Source organism: Mytilus edulis, chromosome 7, assembly GCF_963676685.1.
Source record: "Mytilus edulis chromosome 7, xbMytEdul2.2, whole genome shotgun sequence".
Taxonomy (NCBI): Eukaryota; Metazoa; Mollusca; class Bivalvia; order Mytilida; family Mytilidae; genus Mytilus; species Mytilus edulis.
The window spans coordinates 7,493,970-7,521,118 of NC_092350.1; the positions used below are offsets into that span (position 1 = coordinate 7,493,970).

At 33.1% G+C, this 27,149-nt stretch overlaps 1 protein-coding gene across 1 annotated transcript; it reads left to right on the top strand.

Moving 5' to 3' along the window:
- Nucleotides 1-1,844: 1,844 nt before the first annotated feature.
- Nucleotides 1,845-26,671, top strand: LOC139529839 (rho guanine nucleotide exchange factor 39-like). Its single transcript, XM_071325765.1, has 12 exons — nt 1,845-1,952; nt 2,467-2,609; nt 3,922-4,137; nt 4,537-4,655; nt 5,122-5,192; nt 5,891-6,054; nt 6,771-6,980; nt 7,223-7,311; nt 7,989-8,100; nt 16,744-17,022; nt 18,454-18,689; nt 26,436-26,671. The coding sequence occupies exons 1-12, from the start codon at nt 1,925-1,927 to the stop codon at nt 26,536-26,538; spliced, it is 1,770 nt and encodes a 589-aa protein (XP_071181866.1). The 5' UTR covers nt 1,845-1,924; the 3' UTR covers nt 26,539-26,671.
- Nucleotides 26,672-27,149: the final 478 nt, after the last annotated feature.

The following is a 27,149-nucleotide window of genomic DNA, read 5'->3' on the forward strand; positions in this document are numbered from 1 at the left end:
TTCTACTGTTCGCGATAAAAATTTCACTGTTCCGGGGTGTTGAGATTAGTGGGGGTTATTAAAAGAATGATACTTAAAGAAGTGATTTTTGGGAAGGAAATTGAGGTCTGATACTTAAACAAGTGATTTTTATGTCATTATCCTAGATTCAGTACAAGGTCATCACCTGAAATGACCTGGTCATCCTAGACAACACAGATGTTGGTTCTGATAAGTTTAGAAACATAATTAGTCCCTGGATCATTAGTATTCTATATTTAAAGCTACACTAATATTAAATCACTTCTTCTAGTGATTAATTTGTACTACTTAAATAGGTGATTATTAAAGAAAGACAACTCTAACTTCCAACCTTTATGGAAATAATGTTACTTGAATCAGTGATTTAGAAAATCCTTTGTTTATTAAGTAAGTCCCCTGACTGTTAATAGTACAAAAATAAAAGACAATAAGTACATTGTTCATACACTTGTATCGAGGATTGGCTATTTTTGTTGCAGAAAGCTCGACATAGGGATAGTGATCCGGCGGCGGCGTTAGCTAACTTCTTAAAAGGTTTATATTTTAGAAGGTGAAAGACCTGGATGCTTCATACTTTGTATATAGATGCCTCATGTTACGAAGTTTCCGTCAGTCACATGTCCAATATCCTTGACCTCATTTTCATGGTTTAGTGACCACTTGAAAAAAAAGTTCAAAATTTTTGTAATGTTGAATTCTCTCTTATTATAAGTAATAGGATAACTATATTTGGTATGTGCGTACCTTGCAAGGTCCTCATGCCCGTCAGACAGTTTTCACTTGACCTCGACCTCATTTCATGGATCAGTGAACAAGGTTAAGTTTTGGTGGTCAAGTCCATATCTCAGATACTATAAGTAATAGGGCTAGTATATTTGGTGTATGGAAGGACTGGAAGGTGTACATGTCCAACTGGCAGGTGTCATCTGACCTTGACCTCATTTTCATGGTTCAGTGATTATAGTTAAGTTTTTGTGTTTTGGTCTGTTTTTCTCATACTTTATGCAATAGGTCTACTATATTTGTTGTATGAAATGGTTGTAAGGTGTACATGTCTAGCGGACAGATGTCATCTGACCTTGACCTCATTTTCATGGTTCAGTGGTCAAAGTTAAGTTTTTAAGTTTTGGTCTTTTTATCTAATATTATATGCCAAAGGTCAACGATATTTGGTGTATGGAAATATATTATGATCTATATGTCAGTCCCGCAGGTTTTATTTGACCATGACTTCAATTGCACGGTTCATTGCACAGTGTTAAGTTTTTGTGTTTTGGTCTATTTTCTTAAACTATAAGTAATAGGTCAACTATATTTGTTGTATGGAAGCTTTGTTAGCTGTACATGTCTGTCTGGCATGGTTCATCTGACCTTGACCTCATTTTCATGGTTCGTTGGTCTTTGTTTAGCTATCTTGGTTAATGTTAAGTTTATGTGACAGTTGTAATCAAGCTTTATACTTAGGACTATCAACATAATATCAAGAAGGCGAGACATTTCAGTGTGTGCACTCTTGTTAAAGTTGAAAAACTATTCAGATTAAGTCAATTACATTTTCCGAGTATTTTACATGTGCAGTTGAATTATTTTTTTAAATAATACTAATACATGTATCAATGAAAACAATGGCAATTGTATCCCTCAGAGCAATCTGCTCTTTGATTGTTTATTTTATTTGACATTTTGTAAATAAGAAATAGTTTAGGTCTAATTTGTATATATATCTAAGCATTTGAACAGACTTAATGACATAGGCTCCAAAATGACAAACATCAAACAGTTAAAGCAAGGAAAAATAATGTCCTGATTTATTAAATTTTATAGTCGGAGATCATTCTGGATTGGAAAATATTTAATTAAACTTTGACTTTGTAGGTAGCTGGTGATGCCTGGGATCTGAACAATGTTGACAACGAGGAGTAGATTCAAAGGTTAACTATAGAATTTAGAAAATAACCTTATTTGGTTCCTCCTATAAAAAAACTTGCAAAATGTAAAATCACAAATATACTGAACTCCAAGGAAAATTCAAAAAGGAAGTCAGGAAGTAGCATTAATTTTGGCAGCTAGTGGCTCTTAGCATTATTATTTCAACATGATTTTTGTCATTTTATTGTCATTTTTTTATATTATAGACCATGTATATACATAGTGATTCTAAATTTTTACGATCATCATGATTGATTTATTGAGATATACATTTATGTTGCATTGTCATCGTTAGTTGTTGCGTAATGGACATTTAATTACTTGCAAAAAAAAATATACATGGTATGATTGTCAATGAGACAACTCTCCTCCAAAGACCAAATAATGTAGTAGTAAGCGTATATAGATCACAGTTCTGCCTTCAACAATGAACAAACCCATACATCACAAGGTATAAAAGGCCCGAAAGATTGACAAATGTAAAACATTTATTGCAAAGTCTTTTGTTTGTGACAGTGTTGAATGAGATAGCCCAGCAGAACAAGGAACAGATTGATACAGTCACAGAAGAAAAAAGAGAGAAAAGGAGAAAGAAAGTCATTAGAGAATTGTTTGAAACAGAAAAGACTTATCTGAACCATCTAGAATTAGTGAACAAGGTAAATGTATAGAGTTAATATAATGGTAAAGCTAGAATTACTGTAACTTCTAAATATAAAAGTTTTAGCACTGCACACACACTTGATACAGATCTTGCTTTTGTCAATGCTATTCCATTCCATTAAAACAAGCTAAAACATTCAATTTTAATAAATACAATAGTAATTATGGTAAAGACACAATCTATAGATAATTCTAACATGTCTAATAAAACTGAGAATGGAAATGGGGAATGTGTCAAAGAGACATGATTGAATTAAATATTTTCAAAACTACTAAAATGATAAAACAAGGGAAATATCTTTATTTATTATATACTTAGTAGTAAATACAGATAAATTGTATGTGTAATAAATCATTGGCAAGCGTGCTGTATCAGCCACCCGTGATGATATCGATATCAGCACGGTTGCAAAGGCTTTATCACACCTTTAATCTGTATGACGTCACGTCATCGATTGTAGTCATTGTTGCAAAGGCTTTATCAAACCCCTCATCTGTATGACGTCATGTCAAACCTATAATCTGTATGACGTCATTTCAAACCTCCTTATCTATATTACGTCATGTCACATAAAAAAATCTACTTTTAAGTATGTCAAGTATATATATATAATAAAGTGTATTTGATATGGCTTTTCCAATATCACACACCGTATCAACCCTCAACCAATATAATCCCTTGAGCAGAGCTCTTGGGATTATATTGGTGTCTCGGGTTGATACGGATGTGATATTGAAAAAGCCATATGATATTCTCTATATATAAGTATGATTATTTCTGGATGCTTGAAATACATGCTAAACCTTATACTTAGGTAACAACTGTTAAAGTGTCCAATCCAACATTCTTCAGCAGTAAATAATTTGGCTGAAAACCCATGCTGATTTTATTAAAGACGCCATATATGTCTGCTTCATATAACATGTATAAATCTTTATATGTTAAAATTTAAGGGAGCAATTCTAAACAACACAGCATCAATGAATAAATCTATTGGTCATGAAATAATATTCTGCAGATATATTTCTTTTATTTTTTCTGTATTAAAGTTCTATACAATATAAATATAAGAAGATGTGGTATGATTACCAATGACACAACTCTCTACCAGAGACAAAAAGACAGAAGTTCACAACTATAGGTCACTGCATTCAATGCCCAAAATTTACAAGAAAGATTAAATGGAGAGGGGTGAATGCCAAGAGAAATATTTAAAAACTATTTGAATTGTTGTTTGAATTTTCTGCTAGTGACTGTGTTCTTTTGCAATATATATTTATTTTTCATAAAGTTATTTTTTGTTTCAGTATTTTGATTTTCCACTGAGGTTTAACTGTTTAATCCCAGACAACATCCACAGTAAAATCTTTGGTAATATAGAACAGATATGGGAGGTCAACAAGACACTTCAGGAATATATGGAACACACCACTATAGGCCAGGCCTTTCACTATCTGGGACCATTTCTAAAGTTATACTCATCATATGCTAACAACCATGAAACTGCTTTAGCAGCCTTGCAGGTAAGTTCTCAGACCATTATCATTATCAATAATATTAGGCATACTCATTATTGAAAGGAAAAGGGGGAAAAAGTAGGCGCCTATACACTGTTTTTTCTCATTGTTAAAGGTTGTACAGTTGCCTATTAAATTGCCTACATTCATTTTATTTGAACTTAAGTAGATAGTTGTCTCATTGGCAATCATACAACATCTCCTTATTTTTATATGGAAGCCTTATATGTATAAAACTGACAGAAACTCTAAAAAAAATAAAATTTCATCTTGCTACAGTTTTAGGGTAAAGTCTTTTTAAATAAAATACTACTGATATAATTTTAAAGATTAACTTCCATCTCAAGAAGAAGGAAAACTTATTGTGTATCATGTTCATTCCTTTATTGATGAAAATTTAAATAGGAATGGTTACAGAAAAGCACCGAATTTAAAGATTTTATCCAGACTCAAGAGGAACGGTCAGATTTAAACGGTCTGAAACTAAATGCTTTACTGATTACTCCTGTACAGAGAATACCAAGGTATGGTTAAATAATGAGGGTATGATTAAATAACGAGGGCATGGTTAAATAACGAGGGTTCTCACAAACCAAATCAGAGGTACTCAATTTTATTACACCACAATATATAATAAGACATAGAAACAAATATATTTCAAAGAACAGGATAAAGAATTGATCTAGCAGTCACATCAAAATTGTTAGTATATTTAAGCAAATAATAAACAAGCCATTAGCAATAAATAAATATAATAAAGCCAAACAAATTGAATACACATTTGAGCTAGGCACCAAGCAAACAGCGGCCAAAAAACAAACAACTGTGCTGAACAATGAATTTTAAGTAAATAATTAAATAACTAAAATAAGAATCAATGTCTCATATGAAAAGAAAAGCACTCCACATGATGCTAAAAAGGCCTGGGTGGAACACTGTATTCTTCCCTGATTGAACCTCTAATGTAATTCTATTATTATTATTCCTCAGATATAGACTGTTACTAGAAGACCTATTACAGTGTACAACAGAAGAACATCATGATTATGAACAGATAAAAGGTAAAAATAGGATAATTAGATTTAAGTCCATTAACTTAACAAAATATATGATGAAAAAAACTTTTGAGTATTCATAATTAAATCCTTCAAAAACACATCCATACAGAATTACCTTAATGGTGTTAAAAAATTTAAAACTAGAAAGCATCTCACAAATTAGAACTAGTGCTCATGAACTAGCACTACCACTTCTTCTTTTTTATATCGCTATTGAGCAGGGTCATTATTAAAAATGTTAAAAGATTGACAAAGATAAAACAATTTCTTTTAAATTTTCCAATGGAATGTCCAGCATCCGAGAAAAAAAAACCAATTTAGGTTCTGCTTTAAAATATGTACATATTAATTTAAAAGAATCTAGATATAGAAAACAGATTTATTTGGCTTTTTTCATGTGAACAAACAAATATATTCAACACTGTGGTTTTGATTTGTTATAAATGTTAACAATAAGAAAACACTGATAAATTTAATTCCAAATGATCGTTATCATTTTTTTTTCTTTCTTATATGTATTTGTGATCATTATATGCAACATGCCCTTAAAAATGGATAATATTTGCCAAATTAGAGTTTTGACCCCTAAATTCACAGTCCACTCAACATAAAAAGTGATAGTGCAATTGGGGCATACGTGTACTATGGACACATTCTTGTTTCTTAATATTTTGATTTATGTACCTTGAAACTATTTCTAGAATCAGCCCAGCAGGTAGGAGAAATAGCCAGTCATATAAATGAACATATAAAACAACATGAGAACTTCCAGAAAATGTTGAGTATTCAGAAGTGTTTTGACAGCTCAGCACCTAAAATACTGGCTCCAGGCAGAGAGTTTCTTAGGGAGGGAGTACTGAAAAAGGTAAATAACTTAGGTGTCAGAACTTACATAGATTTATTTTGCAACATATCATTGAATACTGTGGATTCATTTATTTTCGTGGATTGAGGAAAATATTGTTGAAATTATATTTCATGGTTTTGCCATTCTCTGTATACAAAGTGAATAGAAATTTTGAAATTTGTTGAACATTTGAATTCATGTTTCACCTGTATTCACAAAATCCACAAAAAATGGTAGCCAACATTAATGACGGCACACTTGGTCTTCTGTTTAGCATCACTCTATTTTCAATATGTAGACTGATACTCTCAAAGTCAGTTGTTTCCTTCAAACCAGTGCTCATACTACTGTGAGACTAGGGCAAAGAATTTGCTATTCTACTCTTAACTTTGCTTTTTCTAGTCACCAACTTCTCCCTATGACTCCAAAAGTAGTGTGAGCCCAGCTTATCCAACCATTCTAAAACTAGATATCCAATAAATTATTATCAAATATATGCTTATACATTTTAATTGGAGATGATTTCCACATTATGCTTTTTCAAGAATTGTTTAGGTTTATGAAATAAATAACTAAATAAAATTTCACTGAAACCGACTCTTGAATATTTCATTATATTTAAGTTAAGATAATCTTTTTGAAGACATTTCCTTTAACACCCTCATATACTGTTTTCTAGCCATTAAACTAAAAACTACTTGACTTAATATATGTCTTTGTTCAATTGTTGACAGGTTTCAAGGAAAGGTGGGAAGTCACATGACAGGATGTTCTTCCTTTTTTCTGACATGATGCTTTATGGGAAAGCTAAGTTTTTAGACAGTGGTAACAATACCTACTCATGTTGTTGTGTACTACCATTAAAACACTGCCAGGTAGAGAGGATGTTTGGACAGAGTAAGAATGGTAATACTAGCCTGACAGAAACTGGAGGCATGTTTTCTGTGAGTATAACTAACTACTACAAACTTCTATAAAAGATAATTGTACACCAAAAAAAAATCAGGACTGTTTTTAGCAACTCTTTATGTTTTAATCTTAAAAAGATATTTCTTATTAGGCGTTCCTTTTCTTATTGTATGCAGGAAACCTTAAAATAATGAAACTTTATAAATTGAATGTCTTATATTTTCACTGACACATCAGTTTACCTTATAGATTTGACAGAATTGTTTCTTAATTGCAGATCGCATGTAAAGATGAGAGTTTACTGTTGTTGTCACATGACCCAGAAAATGTCCAGCAATGGGTGGAGACTCTGGAGGCTGCTATCAAGTAGGTTAAAAGGACTACAATGAATACAAAATAATAGGATATATATCAAAATAATTGGATATATATATATATATATATATATCCTACTCACTGGTTTGTCCTATTTCCAATGGAAATGAATTGGATGTCGGCTTCAGTGCCAAAAATGGTGTGACTCAAACGTTATTTTGAAGGCTATCACGTGAAATATCTCCAAATGAACTATACACTCTATTTTTTTTAACTTTATTTTTTTTCTCCTATAGATTTTCTATATCACAACATAAAACGATGCATAAAATTCCAGTACAGAAAAGAAAAGAGAAGCTTTATTCATTATTAAATCATTCAAACTGGTAAATAAAAGAAACAATAAAATAATTTAGAATACAGACACATGGATTTAACAGCAACAGCAGAATAACAGTTCTTATTAACAAATCCTTCAGGCAAAAGAAAACGGAAATGAAAGACTTTATATTTACCTTTTTGCCTTATCAATAGTTTTACTATAAAGATTGAAGATATCCTTGAGCAATTTTGATATCAAGGTTAAACAGGACAACAATTGTTTTTATCATATTTAAGAATAAGACCATGCAGATGGACAAATTTCATTGGTACCGTTAGAAAATGCTATTTTATCTAATAATTAGAAAAAGATGTTGACAGAACAGATATAATTTTGTGTTTTGTAGAAAGTTGTGTAAAGACAGATCAACTCTAAGAAAACCCAGCAGCAACAAACTACCAATGAGGGGGAAATCACTATGGAGACAGAAAAAACAAGAAAAGATGGAGGACAAAAAGGTGAACTTTAGAAAGATTAATATATATAAATTACCTACATTATATAAAAAACAAAATCACAAAAATACTGAACTCTGAAGAAAATTCAAAATGGAAATTTCCTAATCAGGCTTAAATTAAAATATTGTTTGTTTGCAGTTTACCGACCGACCCTTGAAAATCCTCCCGACTGTGAAAATTTTATTGCTTTAAATTTGAAGAAAAATTTTTTAATACTTCTATTGACACGATCCGGAACTTTGGGTCCTTTCCGCAAATGATTTAAAGTCTGGGTCAATTACGCATTTCAAGTTAATTTTTTCTTAGCTTCCCGTCAAGCGTTCATGTGACCATTTAATGATAAAGCACATGGAAATTGCTTACAGGTATCCATGAAGTCACGGAGGAGTACTTTACGCTGTCGTCTCGTGTCAATTATTAGTAAACTGTTTATACAGATTCATGCACATGTAATGATGTGTGATGATATCATTGACGATGATGCAGCGGATATTCATAACTGACACGATAACCATTCTGTCTCAAACAAATCGGGTACAGAATCTGTGGAGCCTGACTTTATGGAACCAATTTCAGTGACAGTGGTTAAATAATTCGACAGCAGCTTGAAGTATGGTATAATTTCTACAAATCGTTGTGAAGACGACAAAGATGAAACCACTCCTCCGTGACTTAAATCTTCATGGATATCTGTAAACACGCCTGTACGGAGGAAGGGCTCATTTGAAATGTTAATGGATATAGATCATGCCAAATCAATAAGAAGCAACCATAACTACACAAAGATGTAGAGAAAATGAATGGTTAGCTTGAAAAATAAATATACTCTCTCTATATTAAATCTATCTTCGATTGCAATGAGTATGCTCGTTTAGGATAAGGGGGGCTTCCCCACTCATTGCAATTATTCTCTTTCATACAATATTAAATATACCCAAACTGTGTGGCCTGTGTGAATTCAATTAAAACATGTCCTTAGGAGCTATGCTGCCAATTTTTTTTATACATTAAAAACATTTCAGTACAGACCATTTACTTTTAATGGGGTGCTATGGATTTCACCCCAAACTTTAGACTTTAGACTTTGGTTTTGGCAAAAATACAACCTTATCACATATAATTAAATATTGTTAGAAATATGAAAACAGTCGATTGTGACTGTCTTAATACTTTTTTTCAATTGAGGAAGATTCAATGGTTATTTTTGTTTTTATTAAAAATACACACTTTAATACATTGTCTTATAAATCTTTAATATCTACATTTTTCTGATGAAAATACTCTACTCATGAAAACATTCTAGTCAAGAAGCATACATGTCTGAATATATTTCTTTAAAACAGTTCTAGTCATAATGACATTCCTTAATTGTTTATAAGTGTTCCAGTATTTAATAATTATACCATATTTTATGCCATAAATTGGATAATGACACTATGTTAAAGTTTCAGTTTTGGTTAAAAAGTTTTTTATCTGAAAATGTCTGCAAGATGTTGATTTTCAGCATGTCCAGTGTTTGTTGTTTTAAAAGGTTTTTTTCTTCACAAGAAACTTGGTTTAGTGTAACTGCTTGTTTAAACTGTATTTTGGCTGATAAAATAAAATATGTTTCCTACCTACCGACCCTTCAGTCTTGAAGGTACAGTCGGAAAACTGCAAACAAACATATTTTTAAGGTTGGCCTCAAATGGCAAATTAAATGATAAAACACATCAAACGAATGGACAACAACTAAAAGTTAGTTGAGGATGTATAGATTTCAAGAAAAACGTTTTTTTGACCCCTCGGTCATGGGACTGACAAAGCAAGATTATTTGTCAGTCCTACAAAATTTTAGCCAGTCCTAAATAATCTGTCAATTTTATCCTGAAATAAAAATAATAACATATGCATAGCAATATAATATTCCCCATGGAAAGTAACAAAAAGTTCGTGTGCAATAAATTCTGCAATAAATTCTAATATTGCACTAGTGCAATCAGGGTTTCCCCTGGGTCAATTATTTTTTCGCCACCTCTTTCGTCAGAACAATATATTTTTCGCCACTTTATTATTTTTTTTTTGCCAAGTAACATAAATATATTTTTCCTGTTGTGCCCTTTTGTACTAAGAAGTAATTTTTACAACAAAACAAAAGCTTTTATCACATGAAATTGATCCCTCATTTCATGTGTAGTCATTACATTGAAGGGTTACTCTCATTCGAGGGGTTGTTCCCAGCCTTTTGGATAGATTTTTTCATAAGTTATAACAACAGTTTTCTTTTCTTGACCATCGTAAATGAAAAAGTTGAGACGTACAACTATGCTTGAAACACGTGCATGTGTCACTCAAACGACTTTATTAAAATCAAAGGATAAAAGAATTAAAGTTTTAAATCGGAGATTTTTCTTGCTTTTGAACAATTTTCGTCACAACAACAGCTTTCTTTTCAAAACTATCTGTAAAGGGAGAGATGTCAAAAGTTTGCTTCAAACACGTGCGTCGCAAAGATGTAAATAAATTCTGTATGTGACATTTATAGCGGAAGCCATTTGACCATATCATTTTGTGAAACAATTCAATCAACACCTTTATTAATTAGTCCTTTGTTGTCGATAGCCAAAAAATGCAATCAGCTGATTATTGATTTTCTGTCTAAATCTTAATGAGGTCAAGGTTAATTCCGAGTATTGTCTGATCGGGTAAAGTCCGAGAAACTCGAAAAAAAGTAAATAAACAAGATGGAGGAAAATAAATCGGTTTATATATTTCTTTCGCAAATGACGAATTTTTATCGCCACAATTATTATTTTTTCGCAAATTGCGAAAATGGCGACCGCCAGCGGAAACCCTGAGTGCAATAAATCTTCAAAATTCATGATGTCATCAATGACAAAATCTTAGTTTAAATCAATTTTTACTTTCAAATATATTGCTATACAATAAAAGGGATATTGCAATATAATATTTCCCACAGAAAGAAACCAAAAGTTAGCGTGAAATAAATTCCAATATTGCACTAGTGCAATAAATCTTCAAAAATCCATGACGTCATCAACGTCAAAATCTAGTTTAAACCAATTTTTACTTTTAAATATTATATTGCTATACAATAAAAGGGTTATTGCATGAATATTTGGGAATATTGTCCCTCGTAGAACATATATTGCACTCGCAAGCTCGTGCAATATAAGATTCTACTCGGGACAATATTCCCCAATATTCATGCAATAACCCTATATTATTGTATAGCAATATAATATTTCCAACAGAAAGTAACCAAAAGTAAGCGTGCAATCAATTCTATTATTATACCTTTCATATATTTTAAACAATTCTATTGGGTGAAACGTTATCACGTGACATGGAATAATTCAGTTGTTATTCATTCAATTGCAAGGAAGGATGAATAACCCTAAAAATTTCCACCAAGGTTATTGACCGGCGAATAACTTTTTGAGTTTGTTGATTTGTACTTGAGTTATCTCCCATTAAAATGACGTCATAGACGTAAATAAACAAAATGGCAGCGTTCACGTTACACTGGAAGCTCACCGAGAGACGAGGAAATAAGGCATTGGACATGAATAGAGTGCCAGCAGCTGATGATAGCTCTTATAGAGTAACGGTCCTTTTCAGGGCCATCAATAGTTTACAAAAAAAATTCTACCTTTGTTGTACATTCTAGAAATTCTAGAACACAAATGTATTTTCAAACGTCAGCTTGTCTTTGATTTTGTTATGTAAAAAATATATAAAAAGTGTTTGAAAGGCCTTTCTTCTGTTAGTTCGGTATAATAAAACAATTGTGGCCCCTTAGAATCGATGAATATAAAAAATTGTCAACCCTTAAAAGTTATTTCACTGAGGGCGCAGCCCTCAGTGAAATAACCTTTTTGTGTTGACAATTTTGGATATTCATCTTTTCAACGGGCCATAATTGTATATTATTATACCTTACATATACTTCAAACAATTCTATTGGGTGAAACGTTATCACGTGACATGGAATAATTCAGTTAATTTTCATTCAATTGCAAGGAAGGACGAATAACCCTTGAAATTTACACCAGCAGTGAATAACCCTATTATTCACCGGTGAATAACCTTTTGAGTTTGTTGATTTGTACTTGAGTTACCTCCCATGAAAATGACGTCACAGACGTAAATAAACAAAATGGCAGCGTTCACGTTACACTGGAAGCCCATCAAGAGACGAGGAAATAAGGCATTGGACATGAATAGAGTTGAGAATGCCAGCAGCCGATAATATCTCTTATAAACGGTCCTTTTCAGGGCCATCAATATTTTACAAAAAGATTCTAGTTTTGTTGTAAATTCGAGAAATTCGAACACAAATGTATTTTCAAACGTCAGTCTGTGTGTTATGTTTATATTGTTAACAATATAGACACTATAGTAAGTGTTCGAAATGCCCTTCCACTGTTAGTTCGGTATAATAAAACAATTGTGGCCCCTTAGAATCGATTAATATCCAAAATTGTCAACCCTTAAAAGTTATTTCACTTCGGGCTGCGCCCTCAATGAAATAACCTTCTCGTGTTGACAATTTTGGATATTCACCTTTTCAACGGGCCATAATTGTATAATATTGCACAAGTGCAATAAATCTTAAAAATTCATGACGTCGTCAACGACAAAATCTTAGTTTAAACCCTTTTTTACTTTCAAATATTATATTGCTATACAGTAAAAGGGATATTGCATGAATATTGAGGAATATTGTCCTTTGTAGAACATATATTACACTTGCAAGTTCATGCAATATAAAATTCTACTCAGGACAATATTCCCCAATATTCATGCAATAACTCTATATTATTGAAAAATAATTTTATTATTATTAGTTTTATTTTTCACAGCCACAGAAATTAGTAGCAGGTACATCTGATGACCGATGTAAACACATACTGGAATTAGTTGTGGTACAGCTAATTACCAATAAGAAGGCACTGCAATGGCCATTCTTACATCGGTCATCGGGACCGGCACTAACTTTAAAAATACTGGTCCGAGCCTCATTTTGACCGATAGGACCGACAGGACTGACCATTTTCGCAAACTCTGGATGTTTGCTTTGTGCATTTCAAATTTTTACTATATATGTTTTGTAATCTCTGAAAACTTTTTTTTAATTTTCATATTGGCTGACAATCCCTGTTCATTTCTAAGTTTCTTTGAGTAAACTTCTGGTTTAAACATTTTAAAGAGCTTTTCACTCATTGGATGGATACTTATTCATCATGGATGTCAGGAGTATAGGTGAACATACAACCTTAAGCAATGCATCATGGATGTCAGGAGTAAAGGTGAACATACAACCTTAAGCAATGCATCATGGATGTCAGGAGTAAAGGTGAACATACAACCTTAAGCAATGCATCATGGATGTCAGGAGTATAGGTGAACATACAACCTTGAGCAATTCATCATGGATGTCAGGAGTATAGGTGAACATACAACCTTAAGCAATGCATCATGGATGTCAGGAGTATAGGTGAACATACAACCTTAAGCAATGCATCATGGATGTCAGGAGTAAAGGTGAACATACAACCTTAAGCAATGCATCATGGATGTCAGGAGTATAGGTGAACATACAACCTTAAGCAATGCATCATGGATGTCAGGAGTAAAGGTGAACATACAACCTTAAGCAATGCATCATGGATGTCAGGAGTAAAGGTGAACATACAACCTTAAGCAATGCATCATGGATGTCAGGAGTATAGGTGAACATACAACCTTGAGCAATTCATCATGGATGTCAGGAGTATAGGTGAACATACAACCTTAAGCAATGCATCATGGATGTCAGGAGTATAGGTGAACATACAACCTTAAGCAATGCATCATGGATGTCAGGAGTAAAGGTGAACATACAACCTTAAGCAATGCATCATGGATGTCAGGAGTATAGGTGAACATACAACCTTAAGCAATTCATCATGGATGTCAGGAGTAAAGGTGAACATACAACCTTAAGCAATGCATCATGGATGTCAGGAGTAAAGGTGAACATACAACCTTAAGCAATGCATCATGGATGTCAGGAGTATAGGTGAACATACAACCTTAAGCAATGCATCATGGATGTCAGGAGTAAAGGTGAACATACAACCTTAAGCAATGCATCATGGATGTCAGGAGTATAGGTGAACATACAACCTTGAGCAATTCATCATGGATGTCAGGAGTATAGGTGAACATACAACCTTAAGCAATGCATCATGGATGTCAGGAGTATAGGTGAACATACAACCTTAAGCAATGCATCATGGATGTCAGGAGTAAAGGTGAACATACAACCTTAAGCAATGCATCATGGATGTCAGGAGTATAGGTGAACATACAACCTTAAGCAATGCATCATGGATGTCAGGAGTATAGGTGAACATACAACCTTAAGCAATGCATCATGGATGTCAGGAGTATAGGTGAACATACAACCTTAAGCAATGCATCATGGATGTCAGGAGTATAGGTGAACATACAACCTTAAGCAATGCATCATGGATGTCAGGAGTATAGGTGAACATACAACCTTAAGCAATGCATCATGGATGTCAGGAGTATAGGTGAACATACAACCTTAAGCAATGCATCATGGATGTCAGGAGGATAGGTGAACATACAACCTTAAGCAATGCATCATGGATGTCAGGAGTATAGGTGAACATACAACCTTAAGCAATGCATCATGGATGTCAGGAGTATAGGTGAACATACAACCTTAAGCAATGCATCATGGATGTCAGGAGTATAGGTGAACATACAACCTTAAGCAATGCATCATGGATGTCAGGAGTATAGGTGAACATACAACCTTAAGAAATGAACAAAATACAATTTCCCATGTACAGGTATGAAGAGTTTTCAAAACATACAAATAAATTATCATCAAAAATGCATATTTAACTTAAGAAATGAATTCACAGTATTCCCTCATCTTGTCATTACCTTGAATACCAGTAGTCAAAGTTCTTGAAACTAATTGTTTATCATTACAAGACAAATCATACTCATTCTCATAGATTTAGAAAAAAAAAATATATATTTTCAAACTCATAGTCTAAACATAAAGTAAATAGATATTAATTTACAATATGTTAAGAGTGCAGGTAATAGTAAATGTGTATTATATATTCCTAAGGGCTTGTATAGGTATGAAGAGTTTTCAAAACAAATCAAGTTTTGTTCTCGGTTAATATTATCCAAACAGGTCCATATATATAACTTATTGACCACGTCAAATGTCCATAATTTATATATTACATATGTAAATAATGTATTAGAAAAAAGCAATCAATGACATTATGTTCTTTCTGTGTATTTTTAAATTGTATTTTACAAGAATTTTAACATATTATTGAAAATATCAATATTTTTTCAAACTTCATAGCTTGTTGCATTAGCATTCTTGTATTCTTATCGTCTGCATTTAAAATAAAATTCTTGAAATATCCTGATAAACTTGCAATTATCTTTTTGTCTACTGAGGCGCTTCCTCCATGGTTGTTATGTGTGATGTCATGACGTCATAAATCTAAATATAGAAAAAAAAATTATATTGACCACCAATATATAAAAAAGAAGATGTGGTATGATTGCCAATATATTTATATATTACGGATTACAAATGAGTCGAGGTTTCTGATTGGATAACAACACAGAGATGTCAGTATATATTCAGGAAACTGCCAGGGTATATACGACGTTTTTATCCCCAATTGGAACCTCAAAAACGTCAACATAACACCGGTTACTATGTGACGTAGTCATAAGCTATCAGACTGTCAGAGGTTCACAGAGGGAAAATAATGACGTGCTTCAGTCAATACATTTTTGATACAAAATCACGCAATTAACACTTTTAATACTTTAATTTGATGTTAAAAGTGTTATTATAAATTATTACATACAAGATAAAATTATGTTCACAGCAAATTAGAAAATCCTTCACGTATGCCGAACATATCAGGTTGGGTTTTTCAATATATATATGTGTTGTCAACAAATACCTGCACTGGAAAATAACATTAAGTTAGGGGTAATCCGTAATATATGTGTAATTCAGGTCTCAGAAAGGGTATATACTGTGACATTCCCGGCTTGGGGCTTAAATCCCCTTCGCCTTCGGCTCAGGGGATATAAACTCTAAGCCGGGAATGTCACAGTATATACCCTGTCTGAGACCTGAATAACATATAATATATAAATAGAAACAAGGCTACAGATATATAAAATAACCTTTGAAACACATGATCCTAATATCCAATGAAAATATTAGAATGCTACACTTTATGTAACATTTGTTGTTAATAAACTTAACATACTTGAAAAAAGTCATGTATAGAAAATTTCTATTAAAAAAGAAATGAACAATACATAATTCAGTTGTAAAAGGATTATTTAGAAAAATAAAAATAAATTTGATTTCTACATGCTGTATGCAGTATGGTGTTGGTGGTAGGTGTGGTCTTTTGTCTGTCCAATATCTTAAAAAGTAATTCCTCATATCCTTCCTATATACCAGGAAAAAAGTGTTTTTTTTGTTAAGGTTGCTTTTGTTGGCAGCATCTCAACAATAAAAACGTTATAGTAACATAACTTGTATAAATCCATCCTTTTTGTTTGTAGATGAAAGCTAAATTACAACCAGTCAATGAGGATACAACAACATGTCCAGAATCTCCATGTTTACCTGATGGATTATCTCCCTTTAAAAAAACTTTTCCTGATATTATAAGCTGTATGTCACCTAAAAGGAGAAAATTACAAAAAGACAAAACCAGTTCACCACTTCCCCCTCCCCGTCAAAGGAAAAGGGGTGTGGCTAGCATATCTGATGACTATTCCAGTTCACCTGTGCCCAAGAGATTGACAAGAAGGCCATTGTCTGAATCAGAATATAGTCAGGTTGGTGGCTTTAAATTTCTTTTTATGTCTGTTTTTTTTAGCATGTTTAGAGCCATTATCTTTAAATTTCATAATAGATTTCAACATCCTGAACTATCGGATATTTCAGTGTTTAGTGACCCGAATGAAATACTGAATTATGGCAAAAAAGTTTATTGCTTATACGGTGACAGTTATACCTCTTTTTAGCTCACTTGGCCCAAAGGGCCAAGTGAGCTTTTCTCATCACTTTGCGTCTGTCGTCCGTCGTCGTTGTCGTCTGTTAACTTTTACAAAAATTTTCTCCTCTGAAACTACTGGGTCAAATTTTACCAAACTTGGCCACAATCATCATTGGGGTATCTAGTTTAAAAAATGTGTCTGGTGACCCGGCCAACCAACCAAGATGGCCACCATGGCTAAAAAAAGAACATAGGGGTAAATGTAAATTTTCTCTGAAACCAAAGTATTTAGAGCAAATCTGACATGGGGTAAAATTGTTTATCAGGTCAACATCTATCTGCCCTGAAATTTTCAGATGAATCTGTTTTTGGGTTGTTGCCACTAAATTGGTATTTTTAAAAAAATTTTGCAGTATTTGGTTATTATTTTGAATATTATTAGCTCACCTGGCCCAAAATCTTCTACAAAAATCTTCTCCTCTGAAACTACTGGGACAAATTTGATTAAACTTAGCCACAATCATTATTAGGGTATCTAGTTCAAAAAATGTGTGCAGTAACCCGGCCAACCAACCAAGATGGCTGTCATGGCTAAAAATAGAACATAGGGATAAATGTAGATTTAAATTGTTTATCAAGTTAATATTTATCTGCCGTGAAATTTTCAGATGAATTGGAAAACTGTTTGTTGGGGGAGGTGTCCTCCAATTGGTAATTTTTAAAGAAATTTTGCCATTTTTGGTTATTATCTTGAATACTATTATAGACAGAGATAAATTGTAAACTGCAATAATGTTTAGCAAAGTAAGATCTACAAATAGGTCAACATGACCAAAATGGTCAGTTGACCCCTTAAGGAGTTATTGCCCTTTATAGTCACTTTTTAACAATTTTCATTAATTTGGTAAATTTTTGTAAATTTTTACAAAATATTTTCCTCTGTAACAAAAGGGCCAAGTTTATTATCGATAGAGAAAATTGTAAGGAGCAAGAATTTCAGTACATAAAGATCTACAAACACATCACCATCACAAAAACACAATTTTGCATGAATCCATCTGTATAATTTGTTTAATATGCACATAGACCAAGGTGAGCGACACAGGTTCTTAAGAGCCTCTAGTTTAACTCACACGATTAACAAGTGATACATGTTTGATTAATGTGTTGTGAAAGCTTTCTTGGCCTTCAGCTATTGAGATTGTCATACTTACCAATAAAGGAATATCTATTATTTGACCTCACCCATCTATGTATTCATGTATTTCAGGCATCTGATGTATTTGATGATACCAATGATTGGATTACTACCTCCACACCATCAGCTGATTGTACTGAAAACACTTTCATGCAGGTCACTATGGATGACCTTGACTTGGCAGAGGTCACAAATAATTCGTTTTGTCAACCAAAAGCAAATGAAGATAAAACTTCGACAGATGTGTATTATACAAATAGCTATAGAGATCAGAAAAGTCAAACCTGCACCAGAAAACCATTTACAAGGTATAATGAAAAACCAGCGTTTGCAATAGGCAATTATCAAATTGAAGATATATAAAGGATGTATGGTCACTTTAAGGGGGCTTGACGGTATAAATCAAATTTTTTTTTAATATAGGATTCCGCTATATTTTTCTATAAATAAACTTTAGCATATACTTAATAGAAAAATGAAATACAAAAATGGGGTCACCGTTCATTTAAGCTCACAAACTGCCTCTGAAAGAAGTTTACATTTTTGCGTCTGTCCCAAGTCAGAAGCCTCTGGCCTTTGTTAGTTTTGTATTATTTTAATTTTAGTTTCTTGTGTACAATTTGGAAATTATTATGGCGTTCATTATCACTGAACTAGTATATATTTGTTTAGGGGCCAGCTGAAGGACGCCTCAGGGTGCGGGAATTTCTTGCTACATTGAAGACCTGTTGGTGACCTTCTGCTGTGGTTTTTTTTTTTCTATGGTCGGGTTCCCCATTTCCATTCTCAATTTTACATTTTTGTTAATGTCCTTTTTTCTGTTAAACTAATAAGAGAAATAGAGGCAAAATAAAATAAGAACTAAATTACAGGAATCGCTTAAATTTTACAATTATTTTGTTTTTGTACAGCTTATTTGAAAACAATAATAAAAAATATAGGTCACCGATGAGTTAAAAAAAAGATTTCAATTTTAATGCCCATAAATGGCATTTTTGCACCAAAGGGAGATCATTTGGAGCTTTTTCCATGATATAAACATTTAAAAAGACATCTGTGGCCAAACCAAATCGATTGGTTTGGGTTATTTTTGTACCACATCATAAGGTTATAACTAATATTGTAATTAATAAAAAAAGTCTAATGAAAAAACAAATGTGAAAATTTTTGTACCCCCGAGTCTCCTTAGGTTGCTAGTTGAATTCTTTATATTGTATCTTTCCTCAACTTCTATAGGTTAGAATTAATTTTTTTTCTAAATTTACTTTGACCTATAATGGTTTACTTTACAAATTGTGACTTAAATGGAGAGTTGTCTCATTGGCACTCATACCACATCTTCTTATATCATGTATATATATATATATATATATATATATAGTATTATATTTGGCTGTATGATAGGATAATATCACTAAAGATCTCAATTCTAATGTCTCAGGTCTGTCTTTATCCATGGTTAAGTCCTCTTAGTCCAGTCATTCTATGGTTATACCTCAAACTAATTGCAACAGAAATGTTTTTTGTGGAATTCGTGAGAAATATAACGTATAAGAAACATATCAAAAATCGAGAAAAATCGAAATAGGGGAAAGTCGTCAATTTTAGCCCTAAAAAAATCTGGATTTTACTTCAAATATTATGGAAAGATATGGCGCCCGTAGATTAAGAATGACGATATGGGAGACAACTCGTAATGGTCAACTGCAGACGACGCATCTAGGTTCCATCCTTTTCATTCTGGTAAGTTAATATAAAACTTATATATAAAAGTTTTATACGTATTTAACATTCTTAAGAGATAACGCTACCATGCAAGGTATTTTGGATGTTTTTAAAAGGCGTAGATACACGGGAAATGTCAAAATATAGTACGCGGCAGAAATGAGCTCATTTCGGTTTGCCGAGGTTTCTAAACCAGAAATCACATACAAAACAGCTCTGTTTTTTATATTTGGACTACAGTATAAACATTACATACATTAAATAGTCCCGTAATAAGGAAATTTTATTCTTATTGCCAGGAGTTGCTGACGAAAAAAAAACTATGGAACGCCGATAGTGCCAAAAAAGTTACAATCGAACTTAATTTAATTCATGGAAAAATGAAGCTGTACCGATAATTAAATACAAAATTGATGCAGACAAATCGTGTTATGGAGCTACCAATTATTTTTTCATGTTAGTATGGGGGCTAGGATGAAATAAAAAAATAAAAAGGGTGGACAGGAGATGAGACAACTTAAAAAAAAAATCAAATGATAAAAAATGAATATTTATTAATCAACTAAAAAAGGGAAATTAATATTCAACAAAAATACCATTATACAATTCAATTGAGAACAGATACTACATCGGAATAATGTATTGGTTATAAGTCAACATATATCTTTTTTAATATTGTATTCAAAACAAATCTTATATGATAAAAATAAAATGAAAGCAAAATCAAAATCATTGAATCTCATCTTAACAGTTTGATCTTCTTTTTTTTTAGGTAATGATGGATGCTTGTGTTTTTTGTCGGGTGTCTCTAACAAATGGTGAAGAAATAACACAACTAAGAGAAAAAGGATGTAACACGGTTAATAGGACCAGCCAAACCAGAAATGATACAATCGTCACAACTCCAGGACAAAAAGTTCATCAGAAATGTCTACGAGATTACATTAATGCTAACTCAATCAAGAAGGACATGCGAGAAAAGGATGTATCGATAACCGAGCCAACTCGTGACTTACGATTTTCTACTCCTGATTTTGAGTTCCAGAAGAACTGTTTATTTTGTGGATGTTTTGCAAAATTTACAGAGAGCAAAAGGGGAATCGACGTGTTTCCTGTCAGGACAACAGATTTTTCTAACACCCTTAGAACCATCTGCAAAGAAAGAAATGATGAATGGTCCAAAATCGTTTTGAGGAGGCTCAACATTGCACCATCAGATTTGCACACGGCAGACGCAATATACCACCAAACATGTAGTGTTAATTTTAGAACTGGTAAGCAAATCCCCGTCTCGAAGCAAGCAAACAAAGAGGTCAAACGAACGACACCAGGACGACCAAAAGAAGATTCATCAGAGAAAGCTTTCCTGCAAATAGTTAGACAATTGGAAGAAACACCAGACGAACTTGCATCCGTAAGCGATCTTGTTCAGGCTATGGAAGACATTTGTGGAGATAAGGCGTATAGTGTGGTGCACATGAAAAAGAGACTGCAAACTTATTTTGGATCCGATATCATCATCACGGAAGTAAACGGAAAGCCGAATATAGTCACATTCAGGAGAACAGATCATCTATACTGAACGAATTTTACAGAAGACCATCATCTAAGAGTCCAGAAGAGGAAAAACTATCGATGATAGAAACAGCAGCTAAGTTAATAAAGGCTGATATTATGCGTCTTAAAGATGCAAAAGCTGTGTATCCGTCTTCTGTAGATATAAACTCAGAGCAAAACATTACATTTGTCCCAGATTCGTTACAAACATTACTACGTGCATTATTTAGTCAAAACGACTCTTCTGTTAAAGTTGCATCTGTTGGTCAAGCTATTATTCAGGCTTCCCGACCAAGAACACTTATTGCACCGCTACAAATTGCCCTCAGTGTACAAATGCACCATCACTTTGGATCAAGATTTTTATTGGACACTTTGAACACTCTTGGTTTCGCTTCTTCCTACACAGAGGTTCAACGATTTGAACTTAATGCTGCTGCTGCTGCTCATGACAGAACCAACACACAGTTTGGGAATGGTACTTTCGTTCAGTACATAGCTGATAACGTAGACCATAATCTGAGAACTTTAGATGGTCATGGAACATTTCATGGTATGGGCATGATTGCAGCTGTCACTCCAGGATTCAGACTTGACAAAGCTGTCCCTAGGCTGTCTCCTACACTAAAGGAAGTCTCTGACCTAGCAAAAATTAACATAGAATATTATAAAATGCAATCTAAACAATCATTACAGGCAGAGTTCGCAACCATGAATTATGAGCGAAATATGATCAATACAACGTGGAAGTTAGACCTTCTGTCAAAAGTATGCTGGCCTTTGACATGCAACCGACCCAGTTGGTCCGCAATTATGCACAAAGTGATGGACGGTGACTACCCAGGAAGATCATCTGTTGTTTTTTTGCTGATGATAGACATGAATCCTAGTGATCTCAAATGTATAAATTCAACACTTAACTTCATAGGCAAGCACGCAAAGGCTCAACATTGTGTACCTATTTTGACATTTGATCAACCCCTCTATTGGAAGGCAATGAACATAATTAAAGATGAACCATTGAACAGTCCTTTAAAGTCGGTTATCTTGAGACTTGGAGGCTTTCATTTAGAAATGAGTTTTGTAGGCGGCATTGGTCACTTGATGGAAGGATCAGGAATCACTGAGCTACTGGAAACAGTGTATGCATCAAATGCAGTAACTCATATGACTAGTGGAAAGGCAATTGCACGAGCAGTAAGGGCACATTTTTTGATAGATACAGCTCTCACGTCAATAATCTTGTCTCACATATACGGCATACCACTTCCAGATGAAATCGAAAATGAGACTGGTACCAATGATATTAATCCAGCAAATTACATAAATACCGACAGTACCGATATTAACGCTGATGATCTTTCGGATGAATTGCATGAAGCAGATGCGATGTTGGATGAACTACTGAAAGGAGACATATCTGTCGAAAAAGCTTGCGACGATGTTTTAATAGATCAATTCGGTGTCAGTAAGGCAGCGACCCTAAAGAAATTTGGAGAACATGACTTTCTTAAGACTCAGGCACAGTTACTTTGCAATGCTAACGCAAATGATGATGTTATTTCTGCTGGTGAAAACATTATTTCCTCTTTATATAATGGTGCTCCATATGAAGGACTGAATGTTCTTCGCTACAGAACAGTTTGCTGCAAGAGTATTGACAAACAAAACATGCGTTCAAATTCATACTTTGCCGCCAACATCAAATGCGGCTTCATTTCATAGCCAGAGAGCTTATCTTCAAATGAAAATGTGGATGAACAAGGACAATCTAAATCCGTGTGAATGGGGTTGGAAAGTCGCTAATGGAAATCTTGTTCCGGTTAAGTGTACAATGGACGCAGCTCCCTCTAAATTGCTGAACATTATTCGATGCAATTGTAAGACAAACTGTGACACTAAAAGATGTACTTGTAGAAAAAACGGACTTGAATGTTCAGTAGCTTGTGGCGAATGTAAAGGAACTGGTTGTAAAAATTCGAGCAAAACAGTTGACATGGACGATTAAGTGACAATCAACTTCTAAAGATTTATGTAGAATACGCAAAAACCATAATAAGCATAATTAAGGGGTTTCGGTAAAACAATTGCATGGTTTTGTTATCATATAAAGTAAATATTTTGGTTGAAAAATAAGTATAATACCGGTCAATCGTTTTTAGCTCACCTGGCCCAAAGGGCCAAGTGAGCTTTTCCCATCACTTGGCGTCCGTCGTCCGTCGTCTGTCGTCCGTCGTCGTCTGGCGTCGTTAACTTTTACAAAAATCTTCTCCTCTGAAACTACTGGGCCAAATTACACCAAACTTGGCCATAACCATCATTGGGGTATCTAGTTTAAAAAATGTGTTCGGTGACCCGGCCAACCATCCAAGATGGCCACCATGGCTAAAAATAGAACATAGGGGTAAAATGCAGTTTTTGGCTTATAACTCAAAAATCAAAGCATTTAGAGCAAATCTGACAAGGGGTTAAATTGTTAAACAGGTCAAAATCTATCTGCCCTGAAAGTTTCAGATAAATCGGATATCCTGTTGTTGGGTTGCTGCCCCTGAATTAGTAATTTTAAGGAAATTTTGCTGTTTTTGGTTATTATCTTGAATATTATTATAAATAGAGATAAACTGTAAACAGCAATAATGTTCAGCAAAGTAAGATTTACAAATAAGTCAACATGACCGAAATGGTCAGTTGACCCCTTTAGGAGTTATTGCCCTTTATAGTCAATTTTTAACCATTTTTCGTAAATCTTAGTTATCTTTTACAAAAATCTTCTCCTCTGAAACTACTTGGCCAAATCAATCCAAACTTGGCCAAAACCATCTTTGGGGTATGTAGTTTCAAAAATGTGTCCGGTGACCCGGCCATCCAATCAATATGGCTGCCATGGCTAAAATTGGAATCTGGGGTAAAATGCAGTTTTTGGCTTATAACTCAAAAACCAAAGCATTTATAGTAAATCTGACAGGGGTAAAATTGTTAATCATGTCAAGATCTACCTGCCCTGAAATTTTCTGATGAATCTGACAACCCAGTTTTGGGATGCCGCCCCAGAATTAGTAATTTTAATGAAATTTTGCTGTTTTTGGTTATTATCTTGAATATTATTATAGATAGAGATAAACTGTACACAGCAATAATGTTCAGCAAAATAAGATTTACAAATAAGTCAAAATGACCACAATGGTCAGTTGACCCGTTTAGGAGTTATTGCCCTTTATAGTCAATTTTTAACCATTTTTTCGTAAATCTTAGTAATTTTTTTACAAAAATTTTCTCCTCTGAAACTGCTTGGCCAAATCAATCCAAACTTGGCCACAACCATCTTTGGGGTATGTAGTTTCAAAAATGTGTGCGGTGACCCGGCCATCCAACCAAAATGAAAAAAAAAAAATCTGGAGTAAAGGTGTTTATCAGGTCAAGATTTATCTGCTCTGAAATTTTCGGATAATTCAGACAACCCGTTGTTGGGTTGCTGATCCTGAATTGTTAGTTTTAAGGAAATTTTGCTGTATTTGGTTATTATCTTGAATACTATTATAGATAGAGATAAACTGTAAACAGCAATAATGTTCAGCAAAGTAAGATTTACAAATAAGTCAACGTGACTGAAATGGTCAATTGACCCCCTATGGAGTTATTGTCCTTTATAGTCAATTTTTAACAATTTTCATAAAATTTGTAAATTTTTTCTAACATTTTTCACTGAAACTATTGGGCCAAGTTCATTATAGATAGAGATATTTTTCAGCAGCAAGAATGTTCAGTAAAGTAAGATGTACAAACACATCACCATCACCAAAACACAATTTTGTCATGAATCCATCCTCTTCCTTTGTTTAATATTCATAAAGACCAAGGTGAGCGACACAGGCTCTTTAGAGCCTCTAGTTTATTGTTGTTATATGATCTATTGATTTTACGAATTGGTCATTATTTGATCCATCTAAACACTTCACATATATATAAAATTAATTTGAAGACTCATGATATAATTTGATTTTTATTAAGAAAACATAAATTCCCAGTTTTTATCAAAAATACTAACATTTTCACCCAAAATTATCACTTCCTATACTTCAAAAATCATCATAGTTTATATTTCTTTATTATTGTTATAAGATCTATTGACTTGATTAAAAATTATGTACGTTGCTATTTTCGTTTTTTAGTCACATCAAATTTCCAGTTTTCGGCGATTTTTCATCAAAATCCAAGGTTTTCACCCAAAATTTTCAATTTCCTGATCTTTGCAGTTCATCAACGTTTACATAAATCATAACTATAATAAGATCTAATGACTTTCTTAAAAATTGTGTCCGTTGCTATTTTTGTTTGTTAGTCACGGCAAATTTCCAGTTTTCGGCGATTTTTCATCAAAATCCAAGGTTTTCACCCAAAATTTTCAATTTCCTGATCTTTGCAGTTCATGAACGTTTAAATAAATCATTACTGTAATAAGATCTATTGACTTCATTAAAAATAACGCAAGTTGCTATTTTTGTTTTTGAGTCACGGCAAATTACCAGTTTTGAGTGATTTTTCACAAAAAATCAAGGTTTTCACCCAAAATTAACAATTTCCCTTCATCCAAACATTCTCGATTTTTTTTATGTTCAACAGTACACCTAAACCAGCTTGGAAAACTAGAAGAACATTCTGTTGCAATTAGTTTGAGGTTTGGTCATATTTTGGCTAGAATGACTGGACTATCTATATAAGTGATGATAATGTTAATTTCATTAAAAGTTTCATATGATGACTTTATTTTTCAGATTATTGAATACAGGAAGAGGATTCACAAAGAGATGTCACAGTGCCATTAACAATGTCCAAACTAGAATTAGTGAAACGAAACAGAACTGTTCTATACAATAGTACTAACTTGTAGGATACAAATAATTATTTTGCCTCTCAACTCCTTTATGCCTGCAATGTTGGGATATCTTAAAATGTAGTGGTTATTTATTCCAACAAATTAAAAGAGACAGATCTGTAACCAGACAAACTGGAAAAATTGTCTTGTAAAAGAATAAAAAAAAAGGTTGTAGTTGATATAGACATCAAAGAATTTTTCTTTCTGTGGGTTTTTGTAAGTTGGTGTAAGGCATACAATATTTATTTGTTTTATTCTCAGTTAGAGAAATGGTGGATCCACAGTGCTAATGGAGAGAAATGAATTTCATAAGTTATGAAGTAAAAAAATATAAAATAACATTTTATTTTAAATATATGAAATATTATACTATTTAATACTCCTAATGATATTGACACATTAATATTTACACGACTGTTTTTATTGTATATCAAAACTGTCTAAGAGAATAAAGTGAAATGTTAAAAAATATTCCACATTGTAGTAATATGTTATCATGCTTAGATGGGTTTTAATAAACAACAAAACGCAGCACTTTATAATTGTCCAATGAAAATATAAATGTGTATGTGGACAATGAATTTTTTAGAGTGCACACAAAAATACTAGATAA